This window comes from Solenopsis invicta, chromosome 13 (assembly GCF_016802725.1).
Source record: "Solenopsis invicta isolate M01_SB chromosome 13, UNIL_Sinv_3.0, whole genome shotgun sequence".
In the NCBI taxonomy this organism is placed as follows: domain Eukaryota; kingdom Metazoa; phylum Arthropoda; class Insecta; order Hymenoptera; family Formicidae; genus Solenopsis; species Solenopsis invicta.
The window spans coordinates 2,863,152-2,890,282 of record NC_052676.1 but is presented as its reverse complement, the minus strand read 5'-3'; the positions used below and the strand labels follow the sequence as shown (position 1 = coordinate 2,890,282).

Genomic DNA, 27,131 nt, shown 5'->3' with positions numbered 1-27,131 from the left:
GCGCGGAGCGGACAGAGGCGACAGCCGAAGGTGAAAGAGAGACGGAGAAAAAAGCTGACTCGCTTCCGGAGTCATGACTCTCGGGAGGGGAACGAGGAAGAACTGGGAAGAACTGACCGCGACGCGCGGAAAAACGAGACGCACATGTCGGGCCTAAACATTTTTTTTTTCGTTGTTCCCCCGCCATCGCGCCCGGAGAAAGAGAAGGGAAACAAGCACGACGTTCCTCCGATCCACATGCGATCTTCGTCTAACCGGCTTGGTCGTCATTGCGTGGCGTTCTTTTCAATTAGGATGAAGCAGGATAGAGCTCCACGCGCACGTTTTTACCTTACAGCGATCTCGTACGTGCGCGCGCGCTCTCGACGTAGCGCGGTTCCTCGTGGCATCATGTCCAATATAAAAGACGCGCTGTCGGTGTTATGCGAATACATTAATTCGTTAATAAACGTAGGTTTAACGCCCGAGCACCTGAGGCTGGCCAAGTGCAACAGCCCAGACGAAAATACCGTGAGTACGGGAGTTTCGTTCGCGCGAGTTTCCCCTCTGTTAACCTAACCTAACCTAATCCGTCTGACGAGCGCAACTGTCAGAGGCGCGATCTCACATGTGTTTATTTGCGTGCAGGCCGAGACGCTCTGGAGTACGCTGTGCATTCTGAGCTACCATGCCGCGAGGGAGAAACGGAGTGACATAGATTTCCGAAATTACGGTAAGTTTATTCAAATGATTTGCATCCTGATTTGCACAGTAGATGGTAATTTAGATACCGTGTTTGCTCGTTTTTACAAGAAAACGCTCACGCTTCTTCGATTCCACTCCGATTGCAAGAGTCTTTCGCAATTGTGTGCGTATACGTAATTGCTACTATTAAGGAGTAAAATTGCTCTTATTGTCGGCATTTAAGAAAGAAAAAGAGATATGCAATCTCGGCGTAGTAATTGATTCCATAAATGTATTTTCTTCTTCAGAAAAAAGTGTCAATTTAATTGCACGTAGGGCGTCTGTGGAGAAATATCGCGCAAAAGATATTAAATATGTAAGAACTATTGAATTAAAATTATTAAAAGAATTAAAAGTATGTTAAATTATTAATATTTATTTTAATATTCCGATTGATTTCGATTGGATCGAGAATCGATGAGTTCTCCAATAAAAATTTTTCGAGACTCAATCGCCGATTAGTTGCTATCAATCAATAAAATCCGATTGGTTTCTTATTTCTTGAATCGATGCTGCGTTTATAAATTCTTATAGAAAATATTAAATCGAAATCCTATTAAAATTGTTTATTGTTTCCAATTTGTTTTCAATAGGTAGTAATTTCGATTCTAATACATATATCCCATTCATTTCTATTGAATTTCTATCGATTTTAATAGAGGTAAATAATTTTAAAAGGAAATTTTAAGCAGGGATTTGAACTTAACAAATTTAATCAAGTTGAACAATTTAGTTAATAACTTTTTTCTCAGTTTATAAAATTGTGAAGTGTATAACACGTTTAAAATTAAAGAAAGATTAGCATAGGTCAAATAATAATTTTATAGATAATTTTGTGTACATTTTTTTTTAATTAGGTATGTGCCACATATTCTTTGGTCTTAAAATGTAACTTTTAAATTGAACCAAAAAAGTAATATTATGTAGAACATTAAATTGAAATCAGTTTAATGCTACTGATGCTAACAAGCATCTATAAGATTCTCCTGTCCCATGTAAGTAACATTTTAGTTCAACGCATTGTTTTTAAAAAGATTGCGTGTTATTGTTTTAGATGCATCGACGGCGGTAAAATTGCATCTTGCATTCCTGCAATACCCGGCGATCGAATTTTACAGCTTGTCGCAAGACGGCAAGTATAACAAAGATGTGTTAATAGCCCTTGCTTGGCTGTTGGGAACGCAGGATGTCCTGACTACCATCCTTCGAGCAAAACTGATTGATGGTGTCCTGGGTGCTGAGTGCTCGCATTTAGATCCACCAGAAGTCAGTATTGAAACTTTTGGCGCAAATATAGTTAGGAAAAATCCAATATTTTTTAGTTGGATAGGTGGAAAGGCGAATCAAAAGTAAAATGAAATGAAATCTAGACATTTTTACAGTCTTTGTGATACAGCTAAAGAAAATCATATCATATAACTTGCTACCTTTCTTGCTACATTCGTTCTAAATTTGCGTTTTGTGTTTAATTATCTTTTAAATTCTGTATTTCCTTGGCAAGTTAAATCTGTGTGTTGTTGTCAAATTATATGCCATTTCTTTGTGATTGTATGATTAAGGAATACTAAAAAACGCATGTAATAAAATAAATTTAAAGCTGCGTTAAAAAATTCCATAATCTTACTCGAAGTTTTATATAAAATTTCTAAAAAATTCGAGAATTCTCAAGGAAATTTTTTAAAAAATTCGAGTAAACATCCTGAATATAAAATAAAAATAAAAAATGTTATGTTCTATTTTTGTTTCCGGTTGTTCTATCCAGCCTCCGTCGTTAACTATCCTATCGAACGATCAGCCGTTATCACCGACCGCTCAGCTCGACAGTATCCTGCACCTGAACGCCACGGTAAATCTAAACCTGCGGGAGATCGACGAGCTAGTACGCGAGCGGGCCAAATTGATATCTAAGGTACACGCGGCGAGCCTCGACGCGAGTGGTCTACCGCATCTGAGTGTGTCCGAATTAGCGTTGACGAAACGCCTCGCGGGAACACTCGTCCTCGACAATGGTGGAGACGGCAGCTCTGAGAAGGATCGACGGCGATTGCGAGAATTCCGCGAGGCCGGGGCCCTGCTGGACGCGTGCACCAAGTGGCTGCGGAAGCGGCACGTATTCTTCGACTGGATGGTAAAATCTCGAAGAAAGACGTCAGACGTGGCGGAAGGTTAGCTCAGATGGCACACGATACTTATGATAAATGTTTACGTATATTTATTATTATTTTTTATTTAAAATATTATATACACTGAGAGAAAAAATATCTAAAACCAAAAATTCTATTTAACACAAAAAGAATATTTACACGGTGAGTCCTAATAGCTTATTTACTTGCAATCAAGTTAAAAATTTTTTAATTGAAATATTTATGTAAATAAAATGAAATAATTTGTTATCAATAATTTTTTTTGTAGTTCTAGAAAATATTTACTGCTAGTCTATTTATATTTAAGATAATCAGATTTTTTAATCTGAACAAAAAAAAGAATTTTATCATATTTTATTAAATATTTATAAAATATTCGAATAATTATTACAAATATTTTGTAAATCTTTTATAAATATCGTGTGATGTCCGGAAACTTGCGTCGAGTTTTTTTCTTTTTTTTGCATTATATAATGTGGAAAAAGTAGTAGTGGAAGTTTATATTGTAATGAAGACGAAGAACCTATTTTGTTATTTATATCTTATCCGTTCTATTCGGGTAAGATTTCTTTGTTTACGAAACGGATGTGGCAACTATTTATTCCGTTATAGACAGATATCGCGGTTGCAAACACTTGACAAGCTTTAGGTAGTAAGGATTTCTTGCTAGTATTTCATGAGGAAGAAAAAAAAAGAAACAGAAGAGATGAAGAAATTTTTACTTAAATTAAGAGGCAGAAAAAATTAGTTTCCTCGAATTTTTCGTAATGCAAACTATTTTATTATTCTATCTTCTGTTCTGCTCTGTCTTTAATGAAGTACAAGAGAGCGATGAAACATTACGTTACTTCTCACTTATTTAGCGCAAAGAAAAAGGTAATTCGAAAATATTTAATCTTTTTTCATGTTTGTAGATTTTTCTCTCGCTTTGAATTGGTTTACAGAAAAAGATCGGTTCTTGTCGAAAGTATCAGTTACAAAAGAAATCGCTTGGATTGTTATTATTACTTTGAAAATCATCTGAAAATTAATCTAGAAAAATATAATAACACAATTAATAAAATTTGAATTGTAATGAACAGAGATATAATTATATATAATTATAATTAATTAATTTTCCGGAAATTAACTCGACGTGAGTAACTGAGGAATGAAATCGAACAGTGAGCCACAAAGTTTCTAGCAACGCTACATTAATTAACATGACTACGCGATGCGCATTGCAGGCTACGGTGATTCGGGAGCACAGAAGATCCATGGAATCGACTCCGAGAGTGATCCATTCCCAAGAACTCGCAGCGTTCAACTCGCTGTTACGTAATGTAATTAGGGACAAACTCCGAGGTTTTGCACCCGAGGAGACGGCGAGCGGCGGTAGTGTCACAAACCTGGCCTTGAATTGCCCGTCTCGCGCGCACAGAAGTCAGTGTAACAGTGCAGAAGCGCAGAGCTGGTTGAATGATTTGAATGAGCGCCAGGACTGCGAGGAGAAAAATTTCCAACGAAACAGAAAACAACTGGCCGACGAGTTGAAGGGAATGCTGAAGTTGATACCATCCGTCGTTCACGTTTGATTTAAATTTAATTTATGCTACGTATCAATTTTACAGGCATACGTCACATAAAAAAAGATTTATTTATTCTTATGTGATAAACATTACATAACTTATTACTATTTTGAGATAAAAAAATTGCATATTAAATTATATATTACTTTAAATTAATTACGTATTGCAACGAGTTTCATACATGAATGAATTTACATGAGTGTAATTTACAACAATGTGAGCGTGCAGAATGAGTCTTAATCTCAAAATCTAAAAATAGTTTTTATGCTAATGAGAAAATGTTTGACGAAAAGATTTACACGTAGCTTTTCGCTTCTGACATAAAAATCAGTATGCAATAAGAAACTTCGAAAGTAAAATAGAAAAAAATCTTAAACTCTATTTTTCATGTCAAATGCATCTGATGATTAGTATGCACACAGGAATTATAGGACGAATCGAAAAATAGGATATTTTTCAACATTATACAAAACTTTTGTTTAAAGAGATAGATATGTAAATTATATTTTGAAAATATGCATATTTGTTAAAAAAAAATAAAAATCAAAATTACCTTGAAAAAATGTTATTAAACACTTTAAACACATTTTCTGTTTAAAGTAATGGCCACAATAACTCAAATATCATTATTTATTCGATTAATTTGTTTAAAGCAATATTTTTAATAACATTCAATATTAAATCGTGGAAGTTTTTTTTCTGATTTGTAATTTTTTTTCTTAAGTTATAACAAAAAGAAGAAAAAGTTTTGAAAAATTTAATATTTAAATATAAATGTGTGCAGTTTTGTGAAAAATAAAATTTTAAAAAATTCCCTCTGATTCTAAAATAACTAATATAAACAAATTGCTTACTTTTTAACTTCAAATAACTTATCGAGGCTTAATCGTGGCTACCGTTCAGGTACACGCATTTAGAATGCTAAATTTATTTTTTATATTTGTTCCAATTTTTGCATCTTATTTTTCAAATAATAAAATATACATATTTTCAAGGCAGAAACACATAGTGCAAACGCATTACAAAGTTTTTGTACGTAATCAGAATTAAACTTAGTGGTATCACATAAAAACAACGGAGATATTTTATCTGGTCGTTCACTTTGCGCGCAACGATTACGTACCGTTGAGATTTCTCTCAGAGAAAGAGAAAGAGAGCATCAAAGGCAAAGAAAAAAAGAAATTATTATGCTGTGACAGCGACGGGCTGATCAACAACGCCGAATGATGAAATGAAAACATTGAGTACTGTGACAAGGAAAATACCAATAACCGTCCAATTGTTGGCTTGGTTAGCTTTGCACATTTCCTCGTGTTCCTTGACATTGTAGATGCTATTCCATATGAGACCGATGCCCACGGCGATCTGCAAGAACAAGCTCATGCTGATCATGACGAGTGCTGGATAGAAGTATGGGTGCCTCTCATCCGTTTGGAGAACGTAGCGCATCTGATTCGCGTTCGCGGACAGCAATGCCAGGTCCATCATACCCTGAGCCAAGGTCTTCTTGTGCTGGTAGACGTTCACATCGGGGGTGATAATGGTATTTAACGCAGGATCCGGGAAGCCGGACCATCCGGGCGGGTGCCCAGAAAATTCCGGTCCGTCTCCACTGTCGAAGCCGATTGACTGCGCTGATGGCTTCTTATCGTGCTCGTCAGTCTCCGTTCCGCCCAATGACGGCCTCCTTGAATTGTTTACAAGATCTCCATCCGCGACGAAGCCGGCACGCAGATGTACGGATGGAACTGCCTCCGCGTCACCGGACGTCAAAGGCTTCGACACCTCGTCATTAATCTCGTTCAGGTACAGAACCTCATCGTTGTCAGACTTCTTTGTCCCGTTCATATTAATGAACCGTAAGGGACACCGAAGAGATCACCTGTGGAACAATTGCTGTATAAAACTCCTTCGTCTTTTAAAAGCTCAAAATGTATAAATATTATCTTTTTTACAATCAAACAGAGTTGAGTAGATAAAAAGTTAAATAAAGTTAAAAAGTTAACTTTTCACTTATTAATTCTTTTTAAAATAAATAAACTTTAACTTATTAACTTTTTTTCTAAGTTAAAAATTTACCTATATAAAAGAAAAAATACATTTCCATGCAAAAACAATATTTCTTTGTTATTTCATATAAACTTAATTTATAAATAAGATATTAAATTTGGTGTTTCATACTATAATTGCTTTGTTATTTTGAATAATCTAATTTTTAAAAATTATAACATTTAAACATTTTAATTTAATATAAATAATGCTTTACAAAATTAACTTTTAATCTTTTAAAGAAGATATTAATTTAACCAGCCCTCCAATCAAAATATTAGGGAATTGAAAAATATTGTTGTTTTTATAAATAATGTAAATATGTTATTAGTAGTTTTGTTAGAATTCATTTATTTAATAATATAATCGTCATCATTATTTATGATGGTCATCCACTTATTTAATAATTTTTTAATTGCTTTCTTGAATAAGCTAATCGACTATGATTTTGCAACATAATAAAATGTTCGATTATCGCAGCATTTCTTACAAGGAAAAAGGTTTGTAAAAATTAGTAATATCCGAAATGCTTTATTCACATTTTTTTGAATCAGAGGCTATCCAGTAAACAAGAAACAACATTGAAATAACATTTAAAAATGTTGATTTTATATGTATCTTGAAATGTTTTGAAATAATATTATACAAACATTTTATTAAGATTATTTGATAAATAATATTTTTTTGAAATATTATTGAAATGTTTTAATAACATTTAAGTCATGATCAAAGTTTTTTATATTAAAATAAAAATAAAATAATTTTTATATTGATGTTATATGCAATGTTAAATACGACATAGAAACGTTACATGTTATTGAATATCTTTGCGATAATTCAGAAAACATTTTGCTGGTCACTTTTTACTTATATGACGACGCCTACCTGTAGGACATGGTTTTGCTTGCGCAATATGAATACTTTTTACATGATTTACTAGATATTTACGCGCAAAACATGTACGTGAGAAGTGTTAATTGTTAACTGCTAAGTTTGTGAGAAAATGATGTATAATGGTTTTATACTTGGATAGTGTCTTCGTGAAAAGAAGTAAGAAATTAAATAAGTAGACGACCATCGTAAAAAATAATGACGATTATGTTATGAATGAATAATAAATTATATGTTTACATTTGTAAAAACGATACACACTTTTTGGTCTCCCTAATATATCATTTTTTGCACTTTGTAACTTTTTTCTTTTTACTTCTTTAAACTTATGTTCTTTGCACCTTACTTACAATTTATCTCAACACACTACATTCAGTGTAATTATACTTCGTAGCTAATTCGCGTAATTGCCGCCTGTATTCTTTTGTTTTTGCTATTATTACTCGCTGGAGTGTCTTGCCTTAAAGAACATAATCGAATATTATCACTAAATTATCCTTTGATACATTTTTTGAAAATTGGTTATTTTTTTGTCTTCAATACCACTCACTCACCGTGATTTAAAATACCGTAGGTGCTCCCTGACTTCACGAAACGAGCAAAGGATTTGAACTGTCCGGCACGGCGTTCTCCGATTCACTAGTTGGTCTCGCTGCCGCGCGCTGCAACTGATTCATCCGTCCTCACGTCACGATCGCCGTTACGACGTTATACTGAGAACGTATCACGTCCGCGTGGTTTCCCCAGGCTGCGTCGTGTTGTGGAAAAACGTACAATCATAATCGTAATTAAAGCTACGCACGTTTGGCCCAGTAAGTTATTAAGTGCTGTCGGCGAATTCTTCCTATCTTCTCTCAAATCTTTCTGTAAACTGCAATCCGTCAAGATAAATTAATGGAATGATTGAGTAAGTTGTTTCTCATATTAATGTATAATCTTGATCTTTTTTCTTCAATAAAATTTTACAATATTTTTTGAAACTATAAATACAATACAAACAAGATGTTAAATTTATTTGATGACTTATATTGTAATTGATTTGTTATTTAGAATTATTTAATTTAAAAAATTACAACTTTCCAATTTATCATAAAGAATGCTTTTTAAAATTAATGTTTAATAAACATAATTTGCTTACTCTTAATGTAACTTTCAACTGAGTTAGTTTTTTGTTTATGCAACTTTTTTAACGTAATTAAATTAATTCTATAAGCTATTAATTTTAACTCTGTTTAGTTTAAAAAAGATATTAACTTATCCAATACTGAGTTCTTCCTCTTTCATAAAGAGGGAATTTCATAAAACCAGATAAATTTTTAACAAGATACACACAGTTTATCGCGGCACCTAGCTGTTTATCTTAGTTCGTGACATTGCGAATATTTTATTAATAATATAAACGAACGGAAGAGAATCGGACGAGCATTAGTTTACGACTATCGCGTGTACTGTCCATGTGGTTTGACCGCGATTTAGAATCGCGCTTCAAGGTCTCTTCCGGCGAAATCTAGAGTGGAAGGGAGACTGGCAATGATCCAGGAAGGCATTCGCGGATTCGTCGCTATAAATACAAATACACGTCGTCCGTATCCGTCCTTTATTGCCTCCTCGTATTAATTGCTCTATACTGTACTATAAAAACGAACGGCGCTCCCTTTTGGAAAATACGCGTTGCGTGATATTGCTATTCATGATATTCATGAGACACTTTGCATTTTTGCATTCTTGATTTACCGGTACGCTAAGGACGATCTACATTTCGCATCTCTCTCGCCGATCTAGAAATTTCGAGAAGGCGTCATCAGTGTTTCCCAGTGGGCTCCTCGACTTTCCGCGTTACGTTTACGTGATGAATTAGCACACGTAAACTCTAATGTCACCGAGAGGAGTTAACGACTTCAAACACGCGTATGAGCGATGCTAACAAAATTTCCGACCGTCATTGCGACCTTTTTCCTGTTGCTCACGTAACTCCGTTTATCCCGAAGTACATGAATCTGAAGTTTCCCTAGATGAAACACAATTTCATAATAAGAGCAAGAAGATGACATCAAGTAGAAGTCATTTCACTAAAAATTATTATGATCTCACCCGATACGCTTGGCAATCATTTTGTGATGAATTCTTAGTATGGCAATAATTTTAAAGTAACTTGTTAATTAAAAAATCATTTGTATAAACTTAATTTTAAAGTAATATTTAAAAATCACTTTAAAATCATTGCCATATCAAAAAATCACAAAATCAACATCAAAGGTGTATTGATGGAAAAAATCACGATGATTTTTTTCTACAATGACTTCTATTTAATGTTATCTGACAAGTTTGGGTAAATTAATTTTTTTTTAATTAAATTAAGTTAAAGTTAATGGCTTATACAATTGTTTTTTAGTTACATTAAAAGTTATAAATCAAAAGATTAAAGTAAGCAAATAGGATGAAGATCAATTAACCAAGCAAATAAGATAAAATATTGTATAAACGTAGTAAGACATTGATAAGGTTGAATTAATTAAATTTTAATTGAATTAAAATTTAAGTAAAATTAGAAGTTAATTTTTACAAGTATTATTTATTATATTAAACTAGAATGTCGTAATTAAAAAAAAAATATCCATTAAATAACAAAGCAACTAAAATTTAGGTGATTAAACGGATTAGAAATGCAATATTTTATATTTGTAAATTGAATTTATATGGAATAACAAAGAATTATTGTTTTTCTATTAGAATGTTTTTTTTTCACATTTACAATTTTTTCTTTTCAAGTACATTTTTAATTTTAGAAAAAAGTTTGTAAGTTAAAGTTTACGTGTTTTAAAAATAAATAGTTGACTCATTTTTAATTGATTGAGTTAAGTTAAAATTTATTATTTTTTAACTAGTTACTATACAACTCTGCATTTTAATTTTATTATAATTTTGTATTCTATTTCAGTTTCTGATTTAACCACGTTTGTCGCTATTTGTCCGTAACCGCCAGTTATGAGATAATAGAATGATATGAGTATCTAATGAGAACAATAATAATGACAATAATAAGAATAGATATGCAAGTGTAAGTATTCAGTAATAACTATAGCAAGTTCGCTATCGAATTATTACGTCGTCAGGGAAACCTCGGCGTTGAAAGAAAGAGAGAGTGGGAGTGGGGAATCCTGTGATTGAAGGCATTCCTATGGTGGTGCTCAGATTTGTTCTCCAGACAGTGCCCAAAAATGGAGAACGGCGGTAAGCAGCGGCAGCTGCGGTTTCCTCCAAGCTACTCCCGCTGGAAGATGTGCCTCCGAAATGTGCCTTCGTCCTTCCAACTGCTCATTAACAATTAATCGCGTGACTGTTATGTAAAGTGACGATTGGACGCGAAGTAGCCGATCGGCAAGTGAATATGGAATCGCGCGATCATTGCGCTCGCTGTCGCGCTAAATCGATCGTCCGTAAGAGCGACGACCTCTGCGAACGTTGCCGATCCGAAAAGCGGACAGCCTTCTCTCTGGGAAGACACACACCTGAATGTCTCAAGTTCCGCAGAACCATCGAGGAGGATGAACAAAGAAGTGGTATAATAAATTTTTCTTCTTTTCTCTTGAAATCCATCGAAGAGCAATGGAAGTAGAAATGGAGTTTCTTTGCACCTAAAGCAATTCTTGAAGTTATTACAATTAAATATATTTCATTAATAATTATTTAACCCTGGTTATCCCTTTTGACTACTTGAGTAAATTTTCACACACTCACTAATTTTAATACAGTTTATTTACTATTTTTGGTAGCTTAAAGTAACATTTAATAAGATTTTGTTCAATTAAAATTAGTTTACTATTCTAAAACTTTGCAATCTATAAAGTAAGAAAATAAAAAATTCTCTGAAGTGTAAAAAAATTCTAAATTTTGTGTATGAATTTTTTCACTCAGTGATCTTTATTAATACTTTACTTAATTTAATCTTAATAGCTTTTAACTTAGTTTTTTATTTATTCATTCAACTAAATTAATTTTATAAGCTATTAACTTAATTTAGTTTAAAAATAATTATTAACTTAACCATGCTATATAAATACTTTTATTCATGATTCTTTTAACATGATTCTAACATAAAAAAACCTTTTGCTTCAGAGATTGCCGCCTGCAACGATAAATTCGCCCTAGCAAAGAGGTTGCACGCGGAGAACTTGCAGCATCAGCCACTTCCGGATCGGGTGGACGACTCAGTTTTCAAGACGGGGTGTCGCATCTGTTCAGCCAGTTACAAACGAGACACGAAATGGAACCTGGATCGAGGAAATCTTGCGGCTACGAAGATAGAGGATCGCATATCCAGACCCGCGCTTGGTTGCAAGAAGCCGGAGACCCGGATGGATCTAGCGATTTGCTGGGAGACGCCGATAGATCCAGTATACGAGCCGCGTAAGGCGACGCACATCGATGGCTCCGAAGGCGGTTTGGCCCCGGCGATCTTTGCCATGATCGAGCACACGCCGGTGCCGAAGAATCGCGAACTATTGTCTCGCAGCGAGAAAAAGGATAGGTGCGTTTGTACGAGTCAGGACGAGGCAGAGAAAGACTCGAGGAGGAATCGATGTTACTGTGATCGTCCCTGCAGCGGTAAGGAATAATGAATAGCATGAAAAAGAGGAGAACTTATAGCGAACGAATCAATCGAATGTAAACCACGCATTCTCAAACAATTTAGGACGTGGAGAATGTTCAGCTGCGGTTGATCGATTCGTTTAATACTTATAAGTAGCTATTTAGAAATTGACGTTATTTGTATACTTCACTCTTCTGTCTTTTACTTACAATTTAATAACTTTTTGTATGAAATTAAATTATTAATTATTAATAGTATCATGTATTAATCCTAAATTATGTAACTATTATTATATTACATAATCTCTGATTATCTCTATTAAATAAATGTATTAAATTATCTTATCTATGAAATAAATAAATTTTTTTCTTTTAATTAGAGATGTGCGAATCAAGCTTTTTTTACGCTGATTTGAATAGAATTAACAAAATTTTACCCATAAGATACAAAATTACTTTCAATATGATTTTATAAAGTTGTCAATATATGTGACTTGTATTTGAAATTTTTTAATTCAAAATTTTTGAATAGAATATTTTCGGATTTGTATCATAGAGAGATTTCAATCTGAATCATACTTGATTAGATTCGATTCGTATTCAAATAGTTTGCACATCTCTACTTTTAATACACAGCATTGTTACTAAAATGTTGATTTTACTGTAGTTTATAATATGTGATTTACACAATACATTATTTTAATAATTATGAATATATTATTTTATTAATATTTTGCAATTTATAATATAATATTATTTTATTATATTATTTTTACTGAATGCGACAAACATGGTAAAGCCCGTAGGGAAGCATTTTATATTCAACAAGGAATTAAGTAATAACAACTGATTCTATTATAGAACTCTATGGCAAACGGCGAAGCGAGAAGCCATCGAGATCGAATTCCATGCCGCGCATCACCGAGCGCAAGTGCACGGCCTGCCGAGGCGGCGAAATGGAAGTGGAACTCGAGCGAAGCAAAGACCCGAGACTGATTCGGTCCGCGGTGGGTGTCGCGCTCGGTCTCGAAGAAAAACGCTGGCCCATGACGGGCGACGACGTGGCGCGCAAGAACGGATTGCCGCCGATGAGGATGACGGTGCCGCGGCCAAGGACTCCCTTCGCCAGACGCGCCTTCTGCATCGACACCCTAGCGCCGCCGTTCAGTGTGGTGAGCGGCTGCCGGGACGCCGACTACCCCGAGCACTGGCGACTTATGTCCGTGTACCAGCAGTCGTATAGAAATCCACAGAAACGAAGATCTCGCCGCTTTTGATCGGGCCGTCGATGACACCGGCGGTGGACACGAGACCTGTTTTTATGGAATTAGCTAAATGAAGTATAGTTTTTGCCCAATAAACTTTCATCGAAGTCTGCTGTCTGTGAAGAAAATCTTAAAATAAATTACTGACATTTTTTTAATTTAAAAATGTCTATAAAATTACAAAATTCTTTTATATAATTGAAATATACACAAAAATGAAGAGAACACAGAGCGATTGCATGCTAATAAACGAAAGAATGGTTTAACACATTAATATTTATTTATAATATTTATAAAAATAATTAGTACTTTAATTATTTTGAAATTTTGTAAAGCCAATTCAAGGATATTAAAGTGAAAAAATGTCAGTAATTTGTTTTAGAGTTCTCTAAACGACCGCAGACGCTCAATATTGTTACATAATAAATTTATATATTGCATTACATTATTAATCATCTGAAAGCTATATTGAATTTGTTTAGAAACGTCTAGAGAAATGTTATACGATATTATTGATGATTTAGGAGCCGCTTTAAAGAACAAATGAGATTCTGTGCTGAGCGATTGTTGTTGATTGTTGATCTGTTGCGATAGCAAGAAGAATTTGATAATATATTTCGTTAAAGTTTAGAGCGTTAAATAAATGATTAACTTTCTCAGTAAGCTGTTTTCCGTAGCGTAATAAAACGTTGCCATTATGAATAGTAATATAAAATGCAAATGAACCCAGTCGACACAATTTGCAACTGCTATGTAATTTGGGAATAATATTTTATATAACAAATGTTTCGATATTTATATCACAGTTACTTGTGTCTACTCCTTCCTTTTATATAATACAAATATGTAAATGCTACATATTATGTAATTTACAAGTATGTGTATGATGCTTCAATACATAGAATTTAATTGTTGGAACTACAAAAAAGTTAGTTATATAAATATACCATTATTTTTTTTAAAAAAAGAACGAAATTATAACATAACTACAAGGTTGCAGCAAGTTTCACGTTATATAAAATGTGATATTGAAACTTATAGCTATTACATAATGAATACACAACTGTGTCGACTGGGATGTTACTAAGAAATTATAAAAATAACGCAGTTAAGATAAAAATAAAGAAACCTAAGCTAAATAAGAAGAGAGTAAAGTGAAAAATATAAAGTCCTTCATACTCCCACAACATTCGCCAGCTAGTCCTTCTTTTTGACTTTTATGCTGCTTATGTTGATGTGTCCGGACATCGTTGACGAGTTCGCCTTGTGAGCCTCGAGCAGTGGCGTCTGCTCCGGACGCGACAGTACGACGTTCTGCAGATGTACCAGGAGTTCGGGATACGGTATCAGAGCATATTGAAAATCGGCACGCGACAATATATAGACCACGCATTTCTCCGCGGCGACGACGCTCGCGATCCAGCGCTCATCCTTCATCAGCAGGGCCAACTCGCCAAAGTACGTGCCGTCTTCCAAGTGGCAGATCTGCGGACACGCGCGATCGATTCGAGCCTCGTCGATGGAAATTCGTGCTTGCGACGTTTTAATAATGGCGCAAATGATCATCGAGTTTCGAAAGTCACAGATTCTACGTGCCAATCGACAGTTTTTGAAACCGAGATTTTTCTAATTCTTTTACCTCTTTCTCTGTATTATTGTAGACGGCCACGGTGCCAGAGGCGATGAAGTACAAAGCTTCGCCGCGTGTACCGGCCTTAACTAGCGCGTCGTTTGGCATGAAAATCTCAGAATACACAGCATCGACCAATTGTGTTACCACCGCTTGTGGCAAATATCGGAACACCTCCACGTTTTTCAATAGTCGCTGATAATTGTGCAGAAGAAGCTTCTGGAACGGTAAAGAATTAATAATGTATAGCTTTGGAGCAAAATCTTATCATTTAACAATGGAAGTTCAATATGTACTCAAATAATTCAATAATCAAGTTTCAGTTTCTAGGATCCAAGTAATATTTATAAGAAATAATATTTAATATATTGTACTTGAGAAAGTTCAAGCATTTATACGTTTAACTTATACGTTTTTATATATAAATGCTTTATACGTTTAAATATATAAATGCTTGAAATGAAGAAATTTAATCAAGTGGGAAAATTTAGTCACTTTTTTTCTTAATGTACACAGGTAGATTCAAATCCACATGTAAGATCATTAATTTTATTTTATCTTTTACAGCAATGAAGAAGAGATGAGCGTCATTTCGAATACTGCAGTAGAAAAGCTAACGCAAAATTGTTTCTGGTGATAGTTTTGTAATAGTTTTATATAGTTATACACAGGAGGACTACTGTTATATTCATTGAGAACAGATTTTTTTTTAGGAAACTTGAAGATGTCACGTACTTCTCGCAAATAGGGCGATACGTGATTGATAATAATCTTGTCCCTCTCAAATCCCTTCTTGTTACGGTAATTGTAGTAGGATAGCAATCGTCGCTTCAAGGAATACGGCAATTCCTTGTAGCTCATATACTGTTGCAGCTGCTGAATTAATTGCAAATGCCTCTTGCGGGTGGAGTGGAACGTTACCATTAGCTGCGAGAATCGCGCTGTGCGTTTCGAGAGGAAGAAAGACTTATTATCAATTTAGTGAAACCGCAGCATTTAATCATAGAATAAGATAACGCTCGTAATGAGGTAAAGATTGCGAAAATTAAAACTGCAAAGAAATGATTTCAGAAAATTAATTCGAGCACATTATGAAAAAGATAATGTGAGTCACGCTGAAGATCACCTGAAAGAGATTAGAAATTTAATTGAAATTATAAAAATAAAATTAAATAAACATTCAGATCCTGCTTAGATATTCAAATGTTAATGTGGTACTAAATTAATACAATTTTTTAAATTATAATTAATTATTAATTTATTATTAATAATTAAATTATTTAAATCAATAATTTAATAAAAACTTTTTAATTAAGCGTGAAAAACGTACCGAGCAGATAAATAAATCCGAGCACTCCGAGGATAGAGATAATTAAATTATATATAATATCCTCTGGGGTGCTGACATTTAAATAATGCGTGGATCCGATCAGGGCGATAATAGCTCTGTTAATACACGTTAAGTAGATCGCGAATTTTGTTGTCCTTTTCTCCATATAAGGCGATCGAATCCATGATCTACAAATTTGTTGTTGTTTTCTTCGTTATATTTTTGATATATTGAAATGGGTTTAAAGTTTTGATATATTTTGAAATGGGTTTAAAATTTTCATTTGAAGAACAATGCATGGATTCTGTCGATTACTAACGCATCATTCTGCCCGACTATCTTGGCAACTGCAAGCGGCAAATAATACTCTAGACAAGCGGCCCAATGCACGCATATGACGATGATGACGCTGATCTCCGTTACCTTGTACAGATGGAAATTAACTCGGTATACCTGGAATTTTCATGTTTAAGTGAGTGGGAGACGCGATTCCGTCATGCAGTGAAAAAAACGAATAATGATACGAATTCTGACGTAATAAAGTCTGCGTGCGTAAACGATGACTATTCGTATCCATAATATCTTGAGGAGGTTCAACGACGTCAAGTACCACCACGATTTGAAGAGCACGATGAGAAACTCCAACGGCAGTACCGACAAAATGTCCACGACAAAAAAACCTTGTAGATATTTGCTACAATGGTCGTAAATCATTGTAAAACTCATATTTTTCCAAACAAATTCTTAAATCCATATTTTAAAAAAAATGGAAATCAAAGGAATCATATAGAACTGTAAGAAATTTCGTTACGCATAATAAACTTTTTTTCAAATATGGATTTAAATTTGTAGAATAAAATTATAACTTTCCTTTATAGAGACAATTTTCCATCTAATCTCTAAATTAAAGTTTTCAATTAACTTATAAAGCTTTGCGACATAATTTTATTCTTTTATTTAAACATTTATTCAAAATAATTTGGAAAAAATATATAATTTTCTATTGTAGATCAAAGCTACTGTATTTCTACCTTGCTACGACCTTCCAGTCCAGATTTACCAGTTGCGTTTGAGAATCGTAATAACCAGTGAAGAATCGGATCACAATGTCGCATATCAATACGGCGTCGATCGCAAAATCGAAAATATACCATTTCTCGTACTCGTCAAAATAAAATGCGAGGAAGACTGGAATAATCAGCAGAACCGCTATGATAAGCAACGTCATCACAGACTCCCAAAATATTCTACATAGGAAAATTTTGTTGGTTTAATTTTCAATTTTGCTTTGAGATAAGTACAGACTTAATTACAGCTTTTGGCCAAAAATATTAGGCACCTGTATTTTATTTTCATTTATCTGAAATTCTTTTAGATAAAAGAATAGATATATCGTTTCTCGTTGTTTACCAGTATTATAAGCATTTAAAGCAAGATTGTGCTGTAAATTTCAAGTTTACGTCTGCATAGATTATTTACGTTATGTTTACGTGACTTTTTTTATATAAACAATACAAGCAAATTATTATAAATTGGATAACACGATACAGAAAAAAAGTAACTAAGTTATAAGATTAATAATATATCTCACTTTTATATTGATAAAATAAAAATAAATAATATTAAAATAGACAGAACGGTATATAATTTTCACTATTATGAAATCTGAATCTTTTACATATATGTAACGATTATTTATATTTTACGTGTAAATGTCCAATGGTTTAAAGGATTCTTGAAACAAAAAATAAATAATTCACATTAAAAATTTTTTTCAATTCTCGTTAGTTAAAAATGCTTTAAAAAAAAACACAGGTTCTAAGACTTTTGTCCGAGGCTGTGGCCAATTTGTTATTTAATTTAACATTTAATTTCTCATGGGACGAGACTCGCGACTGACCTGAAGGTACTGAAGGGATGGATCATATAGGGATGGGACTTGAGGTGTCGACTGATTTCGTAATCAATCGCATGGCTGCTCTTTAGACAATACTGCGTGAACAGGTGCTTTCGCGACGCTATCCGTGTACCGAGGAACCAACGTCGTAATCTCGACCAAAGAGAACTTCCGGGAATTGTTTTCATTAGTAAATCCACTTTCGGTGGCGTCTCACAAATGTGCACCACGCGCGGCTCATGCTATACATTCGCTTTATTATTTATATAATTATTACAATTTTTATTGATTATTATAAACAGAACGATGTACTTTAACATGGGAATTAATTAAAAATAAGATATATCACTGTTTCTTCAAATTCATCTTGTATATTCACGAATTATTATAAAATATGATTTTCAAACATTCTTTTTTTATATATAAAACTATAAATTTAAGCAATTTCTTTACAATTATTATATTTTTTAATTATGTAATAAGTCTTCAAAGATATGGTGCATAAGTATTATATCAGAAAAATTATATACATATCTGTGAATAACACTTCAAAATATTTATGCTTTTATAAGTTTATCTCTTTTTTCAAAGATAATCAGATAGAAAATTAATTAGTATAGTTGGAATAGATGCCTCCTGTAATTCTTAATATAATTTTTTTATATTAAGAACAATATGTTTTAATTCTCGCCTATACTTTTTTAGAAAACAAAAAAAAACAGATAAACTTACAAAAATGCGAATATCTAAAGTGCAATTAAAAATAAAATAAATTGTAATAATTACAAAACTGTAATATATTATAAAATACATATATTTTTCTAAAACAAATTTTATAATAATACTTGGATAAATTTGTTGTGATATCTTAAACTATATATGATCAAATATCATTGATGAGTATGAAATTAGAATAAAAAAGTTCATCTTCTATTGGCATCTCTTTTGGATTGGTGATCGCATACCTGAATAATTGGTATATTTGTAAAATCAGGCACAAAAACCATTAAATCCATTCTGCTTTCCTTAATGTGACCTCAAATATAAATTTTGTAGTCTCTTCCCTATATGTCTCTTGTCATTTTCTTAGAATATTCCGTCCTTTTGTGCAATTATATTCGTTATTTTCTATTAATTTAAAAAAAAAGAAAAAAATTAATATATTTAAAATATATTAAGTACATGAAAATTATAAGGAACATTTATTCTATTTCTAATACTAAAGTCAATAATGATTCAAATGATAACTGATTCAAATAATAAATCAGAATTAAATTAAACAGTGTAATATTCGCTTTTATATCCTTTTATTATTCGTCATGGTGACGGATACATTTTACGATTATAAAACAGTAATCACCGATAATCGTGAATCGTGTTCACCGCGTCCAATAATATCTTCTTAAAAAGCTCGGAATCGAAACTGTTTATCAAATTCACGTTTGGTTTGTTTGACAACAGATGATCGAGGACAACTTGGCCCCGCGTTCTGTTGCCGCTCAGCTCGATGTCCGCGTGCCACGCGACTACATTCTTGGCCACGTGTGGTACCATCACGATTGCGGTTAGGAAAGCATCGCACATGGTATAATAAGGAAAATGCTTCTTCGCTTGCGAGCGTCTGCCTTCCTCAATTGCATTCATCATGTGCACGCAAGGTTTGTCTATCGTGCCTAGTACATCACTTCGCCACTCCTGAAAAAACGTTTACAAGTCACCATCGTTTTTTTCTAAAAATAGATCTCGAGTTGAATGATTAACTGATGTTGTAATCCTCTCTTTGACAAAAAAAAAAAAAAAAAATTACACAGATCTAGAATTGTCGAATTGTTATAACTTTGTAAAAAAATTATACCAATAATTTTGGGGGTTATTTTAAAGAGCAAAGTTTAACTCTATCTTCACCTCTTTAAGTCGATTCTTTAAAAATGATTTTACACTAGGACGCGAAGCTGGAAATTCAAGATCCGAATCTGTGCTTTAAAATTTTTTTTTTGTCAAAGAGTGTATAATGAATTATTTCACGGCGAATGATAATAATTATTAATAAAATAATACATGTGTAACTTTGGTTTCTAGGCACGATTCCCACGGTAACAACCACAGAGGCTTGCTGCTGTTGCTGTTAAACACGATGTGCACGCTTTCCGGGTCTGCGTAGAAATTAAACTCCGCCTGTGAAGTTATGTTGCCCTGTGCTTTGAATGAATTAACAAAAATTTAGATAAATAAAATAACCAACACCTATCGTTAGTTTACACAATGGAATTTTCTGTTCTTAAATACTGATTACACGCAAACGTGCGCTCTCTCGAGACTTATCTATCGTACGATTTGTCTCTGTACCTTTCAATCTCGAAACACACAAAGCACTCAGTTACATCTAATGTCTTCAGTTTTTTAAAAATATTATATGCGTTCTTTCCTAGTTCAAATAATGCGATTATGATAACGTAATTTTCCTGAACGTCTTATTCCATTGTGGCGTGAATACTAATTTTGCGTAATCATATAAATGCTGTCTGCTGCATAATCATGGTTGATTAATAATGCATGCAAACATGTCGAATTTTAAATTTTGTGCTGCTTAAGAAGTTTATCGATAGAATTTATGATGAGACTGCGAGCTAATTGATATAAATAATTTCATATATTACCAGTTGAATTTCCACCCATCACGAAGAATTCTTTCACGTTGTTCGCAAACTCTGGATACAGTTTCATAGCCATCGCTATGTTTGTCAGGGGTCCCAAGCAGATCACGGAGATGTTATCTTATAATTATAAGACAATTATTATTAAGTTTATTATGTAATAATTGTAAAGCATAAAGACGGTTACCTGGATCCTCCGACGTGATTCTGTGCAAAGCGAACGCGGCGTGCTCTTTCTGCAGCTTACTCGTATCCGGATCGTCGACGAACGCGTCTCCGAATCCATCAGTTCCATGATATTCCTCCTCTGCTGTTTCCTTAGCATTTGGCATGATCAACAGAGGTGAATACGCTCCTCGATAAACAGGTATCTACGGAAATAGCTTTATTTATAGCGCTTTAGGAATGTGGCTGATGTAAATTAATATAAACATTCTTATGTAATTTTATACATATAGTTACATGGAGAAAATTTTCTTTTAGAATTTTATACCCTCAAAATTACAATGCTCGTGGGACGATATAGGCTTATATAATAATTTCAGTAATAATTATAATTTTATGTTATAAACCTATAATACATTTTAATTTCAAATATAAGAAAAGTTTTATCCAAATTTTATTAAAAATAATAAGTCTTTGTAATCCCATAACAACTATGATTTTAAGAGTAAATTCTCTTCCTGTAGCTACAAGTAATAAATTTGAGACTTTTATTATATTTTTAATAAGGTTTTAATAAAATTTTAATAAAATTTTATCTATTTTTTATTATAATTATGTAATTATAATATAATATTTATTAATATAAATTTTAAGTTAAAAAAAATTTATCAAAATTTTAAATCTCACTAAAAGTACAATAAAATTCTTCGAAATCCGTGTTGTCTTGCAAATACCACAATTTGGAGAGGGTTTCTGAGAGATAATTCGCTCTGTGTGCATAATTAACCACCGTTAATAATGCAATAATGTATTTAAAAAATGTTAAAATATTAAGACTTCTCTCTTTTAATCTCACTCTTTCGAACAAAAAAAAACTTGCAAAAATATATAACTTACATCCATGCAGTTGCATGTGTGCAGAGTTCTGAACACGTTTCTCACGACATTGTCCACTTTGGTATTTCCATTGACACAGGTGATGGCTTTAATGTTGACCCTCTTGTCTGTGTGACCGGCCAAGAGAATGATCAGGGCCAGGGCGTCATCGATACCGGCGTCGCAGTCCACGATGATGTTCCTTGGGGCTTCCACCTTGCGCATATCTATCTCAGATTTCGTCGCTGACAGCATTCTTACCACCAAGAACGCACGTGAGGTACACTAGGCAACGTTATCACATTCCAATGTAATTAGATGAGACTCGCGCTCGTATTTATAAGCGCGAGTTACTATACGAATACCACTGATAAAACATCTTGTTTGTCACGATGATAAAAGTCATCGAGTCTTATCGGAATTATGCTTTCTCGATTTAATTATGACGTTTTTTCGACCCGCCGCGCCGCTAGCATCAGTAATTATGAAGCCACGGGTATTGTCTTGAATAATTATTTCTAACTCTGATTTATAAACTTCTATCGAGGTTTAGTAAGTTATTGCATTTTTTCAACTAAATCAAGTTAAAGTTAATGGTTTATAAAATTAACTTATCCAGGATAATTACACTAACTGTACATGTAACTATAGTATTATATTTATTTGTTGCAACTGCTGTTCTTATAAAGTGCAAATCCGCATTTACAACGTTGTTAATCTTTTACTATTAATTCTTTAATAAAAAGACCATGCAAATACAAGCTTATACACATTTTTAGTGATAGTTTATTATTGTAACAGTTCCTTCCATATTAAATTTTTGTTTCTCTGTTATAATACCGTCACCAAATTCCAAACGATTAAGATACATATTATATTTATGTGATTTATTTGGATATATAGAATTAATAAAAATTGAATTTTATTTTTAGATTAAATAATAAGTAAATCGGTTTGTTTTATTTGCCCATTTTGTTCTTATTTTCTACAATTCTTTCGGTCTTATATCAAAAATTAAGAGATTACGTGGAAAGGTTTATAGATAGCATCTCGCCATATTTTTGTGAGATGCATTTAATATGTATATTTTTAATAAGGATATATATTATTTAATATTAAATTATTATTAAATAATAGCGAGGAACATATTCTGCATTCGTTGAGGTGCTAAAGAGATCATAAAAACAGCCAAAAGATTAATTCTGTATTAATATAAGATGGATGAGGAGAGACTTCAGTTTGCAATAGCAGTCATTCCGGGAAGAAATCCAGGATTTCGTGCTCGAGAAACTCGCTCCTGATACGCGGGGATCATGTAGAGCAAAGAGGTAGCAGGAAGTAAACTAGTACTTACCCCGTTTTATTCACTTTCTACTTTACCGACTATCGATGACGGCGCCATAGATAATCATAACACACTTGATTATTTACTGTGCCGTCATCGAGAGTCGGTAAAGTAGGAAGTGAATAAAACGGGGTAAGTACTAGTATACTTCCTCATACCTCTTTGCTCTGCATGATCCCCGCGTATCAGGAGCGATTTCTCGAGCCCGAAATCCCGGATTTCTTCTCGGAACGACTCCAAACTGAACTCTCTTCTAATCCATCTTATAATACGGAATTAATCTTTTGGCTCTTTTTATGATCTCTCCAGCATCTCAACGAATGTGGAATATGTTTCTCATTATTATTTAATAATAATTTAATATTAAATAACATACATCCTTATTAAAAAAAATATATTAAACGCAAAAATATAGCAAGATGCTATACATATAACCTTTCCATCTAATCTTTTAATTTTTGATATAAGACCGTAAGAATCCTAGAAAATAAGTACAAAATGAGCAAATAAAACAAACTGATTTACTTATTATTCAATCTAAAAATAAAATTAAATTTTTATTAATTCTATAATAAATCACATAAGAATACATATGGATATTACTTAAGGCACAAAATTTTATACATTTAATTTTACACATGTGCACGCATGTATAAAAGTTGATTAGTAAATATTATATGAAACATAGACTTTCTTATTTTAAATAGAAGATTCTTTACAAGAAAATATCCAAGAGCTTATAAATTACTGAAATCTTTTAATTTGCTATACTAAACATTTTTACAATGTCAATTTAATTTTATGTTTTTCGGAATGTATAAAAGAAAACTTTCCTTTTTGTTTGAGACTGATGATATTTATAAAAGTTAAATTTTACCATAAGAAGATTAAATTAAATTACATTTTTAAGATAATTAATTAATTTTCTTGAAAACAATTCTACTTTCTTTCATATCCTTGGTTCTATCTTTCATACAAGTCCGTCTTTGTACAATTTTATTTTTATGCTTAACATATTCGGGCTACACTGTTTTATCAAAATATCTCGGTGCATCAGAGGGTTTGTATACACGATTTTTTCTTTAATCCCAACAATGCTCCTTTGTTAACAAATATTTACAGTCACATAAATTTTTAATGGCCTTACATTTAAAGAGCAGAAAACTATCCAATATCATTAGTATCTTTAGATCCGTTGCATTTCTTCTAGGAGACTGAAATATCCTTATGACATCTGAATACATTTTCTGCATATCTAAACTCGTTATTAATTCCTAATTCATGTGATTAAATTCCCGTATCTTAACGTGACGCGAATCGTCCGAGGGCAAGAAATAATCGTCTTGACGCACCATAATAGATGTTGAAAAACTATCGTAAATCTAATTAGCCAACGTACTTTTTTCACTACAAATTGCTCCAGATATATCAACGACAAATCACTACTGCTTTGACATTTTTAATTTGCCACTTCTGTAACAATGCTTGACATGGTGTAGAGAAAAGTTTTTCTTACTAAATAATTCAAAATAAACATGGAACAATGTAGCTTCGATATATAATTGATTTGTTGTTATGGCATTCATATTTGTGCATGTATATGTGTTGTGTACGTGTAAGTGTTACACAACGCAATGTATATGACGACGCGTTACAATGATAGCATAGTCACTGCATGTTTTTGATAACTTCCTATTCTAAATTGCAATTCCACTTTCTCTGTTTTAGAACAAGTATGGTTTCACATAATACATGGTAAAAAGTGTCAAAGCACCAACTAAAAATAGTCCAAAATTCGCGAAAATTATTAGGGCTAAATCGTGCAAGTAAAATAGAGATCTCAATCTATCATGGTCGATGAAAGGCAAACTGATAATCCACACACTATGATAGAGAAACAAAATTAATATCGCTTTTCTTCTTTAACAATCGCTATCGAACATTATTAACGCTTCTATTTTTAATTTTTTCACATTGCAATATTGATTCACATATTCCTCTTTAACTTCTTCAAGTTTTCCTCCGTGAAAGCTGTTCCAATTTCTTAGATTTCTTTTGTTGTTGAATGTATTTCATACCTCACGTTGCAACAGCTAAAAAATAAATTATCTTATGGATTAATCAAGAAAATATTTTAGAAATGTATGTACGCTATTCGCAATAAGCCTATTTTTTGTTGCATGTTTCCAATTTAAAAAATTATTTCTTTAAAATTTCAAATAAATGTTCAAGTTTCTCTTCATACAGATACATAAAACAAATATCTAAAGTTGTCATATCATATAGATCACATCTTTATGTATATTTGATAACATAAAGTAAGTACAATTATAGTAATTATAGAATACACATGCAAAATTTATTGAGACTAAAATATAATGAAGTAATATATTCTATATATTTTTTCAATATGCTCTACAGAATTCTTAACATATTAATATATTTTATAGAAGCAAGATATATTTATAAAAAGTGCAAAAAACACAGGCTTAATAAGTTAATAAGATGTAATTAACTTTTCATACGTTATTTGCTGTCTCAGGATTTAGATGATTACTGCTAAGTAAAAGAAGTCATTGTACATTTTCAATACATTTTGTACAGTAGAATCTTTTTGTTCAGCTAAGCGTTTTTGGTTCTCATAAACTGTGCTGAATCAGACCAAAATTGTATTGTGATCTGTAAAAAGTATAATTCGAAATTAATTGTAATAACATAATTCATTATAATTTTATCATCAATAATTACCATTATATGAAAGACAGAAATAGTAAATTTCATATAAAATGTGTCTATTAGATCACGGAATGTGGTGTACTTTTGTGTGAGAGTGGCAGACTCTTAAAGCATGTGACAGGTCATAAGTTTGAACCCATATATATGAATTTTTAAATTTGTAATCTCTAGTGGAAGTCACAGAGGAACTCTAAATCTAGATGATGTAAATCTGACCCTCAAACAGGGTCTGATAGTCCCATTATCATTTTTATCAGATCGCAGTAATTATCCAAAATATCTCCACCACCGACGATTTTGACAAATTTAAGTTCAATCGACGCGTTTTCTGCACTAAACAAACAAATCTGACAGAAAAAAGTGTCATTTTGCCCCGCGAAACGAGTTGTCAAGCATTAAAGTGGACAACCATTGAGGTTAGGAAAGTCTTATATACGCGCAATTCGTCCGATTCGGTCCGATAAAACGGCTCAGAAATTCGTCAGAATTATTAGGAGTACAGGATTAGCGAGTAGGTTTACTGGATTTATGGGTGGAACAGCATCCCCACTCCATAGGGAGAGAGACTACGTGATAATTGGTTAAATCTACAATGATGGCTTCCCGGCGCCGGCCAATCAGCGCGTCGGTACGTGAACGCTAGAGACGCCCCCGCCATGAAAACGCTGACCAATCAGCGTGTCGGTACTGAGTTGTAGAGACACCCCCGCTACAAAGACGCTGACCAATCAGCGCGCCGATACAATACACACCTCCCGTACTTTAGACAACTTCCTTGCCTATTCTGCTTTCCTAATATTTCAGACAATATTTTTCAGTTATTTTGAGCGCTGTAAGATCCCGTTCTCGCCTACCTTATTTATCGACATATCTTCTTATAATATTTCTCTAATATTTTTAATTTAATTATTAATTTAATTATTTTAGTTTAATTATTAATTAATTTTTATTGCAATATCTATAATAAAAAAAATCTTTAATTTATTTTGTCCTGTGTAACAATGAAAGAAACGTTTGGAAATTTAAGTTTATTAAGGCAAAAGATTTGTGCAACAATTAATTTAATGAAATGTTATTTTACAGTGGAAGTTTGTAGAAGCCTTTGCTAATTTTTACTGTTTTCATTGTTAGTAGTACGATAAATAGAGTTCACCAATAAAGCAATAATAAGCGAAAGATTTCAATGATGAGTCCAATGATAAATAAATACATCTATTAAATCGTTTATAATTAAATAAGAATATGTTAAAATAATTAAAGAATAATTT

General features: G+C 32.8%; 5 protein-coding genes, 1 long non-coding RNA gene and 1 pseudogene across 11 annotated transcripts; 3 read left to right on the top strand and 4 right to left on the bottom strand.

Moving 5' to 3' along the window:
• Positions 1 to 115: 115 nt before the first annotated feature.
• Positions 116 to 4,987, top strand: LOC105194163. Of its 2 annotated transcripts, none has more exons than XM_011158928.3 (5): positions 116 to 510; positions 628 to 712; positions 1,778 to 1,989; positions 2,486 to 2,851; positions 4,094 to 4,987. In XM_011158928.3, exons 1-5 carry the CDS (start codon positions 145 to 147, stop codon positions 4,439 to 4,441), a joined length of 1,377 nt encoding a protein of 458 aa, XP_011157230.3. In that variant the 5' UTR covers positions 116 to 144; the 3' UTR covers positions 4,442 to 4,987. The 2 variants fall into 2 exon arrangements, with proteins under 2 accessions (XP_011157230.3, XP_011157231.3); XM_011158929.3 differs by having other exon boundaries at positions 2,486 to 2,888; positions 4,094 to 4,375.
• Positions 4,485 to 8,062, bottom strand: LOC105194162 (ninjurin-2). Of its 2 annotated transcripts, XM_011158927.3 has the most exons (3): positions 7,930 to 8,021; positions 7,726 to 7,835; positions 4,485 to 6,317 (listed from the first exon to the last, which is right to left on the bottom strand). In XM_011158927.3, exon 3 carries the CDS (start codon positions 6,281 to 6,283, stop codon positions 5,621 to 5,623), a length of 663 nt encoding a protein of 220 aa, XP_011157229.1. In that variant the 5' UTR covers positions 6,284 to 6,317; positions 7,726 to 7,835; positions 7,930 to 8,021; the 3' UTR covers positions 4,485 to 5,620. The 2 variants fall into 2 exon arrangements, with proteins under 2 accessions (XP_011157229.1, XP_011157228.1); XM_011158926.3 differs by lacking the exon at positions 7,726 to 7,835 and having other exon boundaries at positions 7,930 to 8,062.
• On the top strand, positions 8,050 to 14,375 carry LOC105194161. Of its 4 annotated transcripts, XM_039456725.1 has the most exons (5): positions 8,145 to 8,282; positions 10,314 to 10,433; positions 10,568 to 10,935; positions 11,492 to 11,980; positions 12,827 to 14,375. In XM_039456725.1, the coding sequence occupies exons 3-5, from the start codon at positions 10,764 to 10,766 to the stop codon at positions 13,240 to 13,242; spliced, it is 1,077 nt and encodes a 358-aa protein (XP_039312659.1). In that variant the 5' UTR covers positions 8,145 to 8,282; positions 10,314 to 10,433; positions 10,568 to 10,763; the 3' UTR covers positions 13,243 to 14,375. The 4 variants fall into 4 exon arrangements, with proteins under 4 accessions (XP_011157227.1, XP_025995068.1, XP_039312659.1 ...); XM_011158925.3 differs by having other exon boundaries at positions 8,050 to 8,187; positions 10,314 to 10,935; XM_026139283.2 differs by lacking the exon at positions 10,314 to 10,433 and having other exon boundaries at positions 8,072 to 8,187; positions 10,489 to 10,935.
• LOC105194160 (potassium/sodium hyperpolarization-activated cyclic nucleotide-gated channel 2) lies at positions 13,160 to 19,103 on the bottom strand. Its single transcript, XM_011158922.3, has 10 exons — positions 19,053 to 19,103; positions 18,091 to 18,329; positions 17,222 to 17,437; positions 16,725 to 16,884; positions 16,510 to 16,643; positions 16,191 to 16,378; positions 15,596 to 15,801; positions 14,870 to 15,079; positions 14,410 to 14,715; positions 13,160 to 13,278 (listed from the first exon to the last, which is right to left on the bottom strand). Exons 1-9 carry the CDS (start codon positions 19,101 to 19,103, stop codon positions 14,428 to 14,430), a joined length of 1,692 nt encoding a protein of 563 aa, XP_011157224.2. The 3' UTR covers positions 13,160 to 13,278; positions 14,410 to 14,427.
• Positions 18,886 to 22,221, bottom strand: LOC105194159 (inosine-uridine preferring nucleoside hydrolase). Its single transcript, XM_011158921.3, has 6 exons — positions 21,804 to 22,221; positions 20,929 to 21,112; positions 20,745 to 20,861; positions 20,146 to 20,285; positions 19,448 to 19,782; positions 18,886 to 19,215 (listed from the first exon to the last, which is right to left on the bottom strand). Exons 1-6 carry the CDS (start codon positions 22,035 to 22,037, stop codon positions 19,209 to 19,211), a joined length of 1,017 nt encoding a protein of 338 aa, XP_011157223.1. The 5' UTR covers positions 22,038 to 22,221; the 3' UTR covers positions 18,886 to 19,208.
• LOC113004828 lies at positions 19,608 to 20,355 on the top strand. The gene is made up of 2 exons (XR_003269243.2): positions 19,608 to 19,745; positions 20,167 to 20,355. It is a non-coding gene; the product is annotated as an uncharacterized LOC113004828 (long non-coding RNA).
• A 1,520-nt stretch (positions 22,222 to 23,741) lies between the features above and the next one.
• LOC105194179 lies at positions 23,742 to 26,719 on the bottom strand (annotated as a pseudogene).
• Between the last annotated feature and the right edge of the window lie 412 nt (positions 26,720 to 27,131).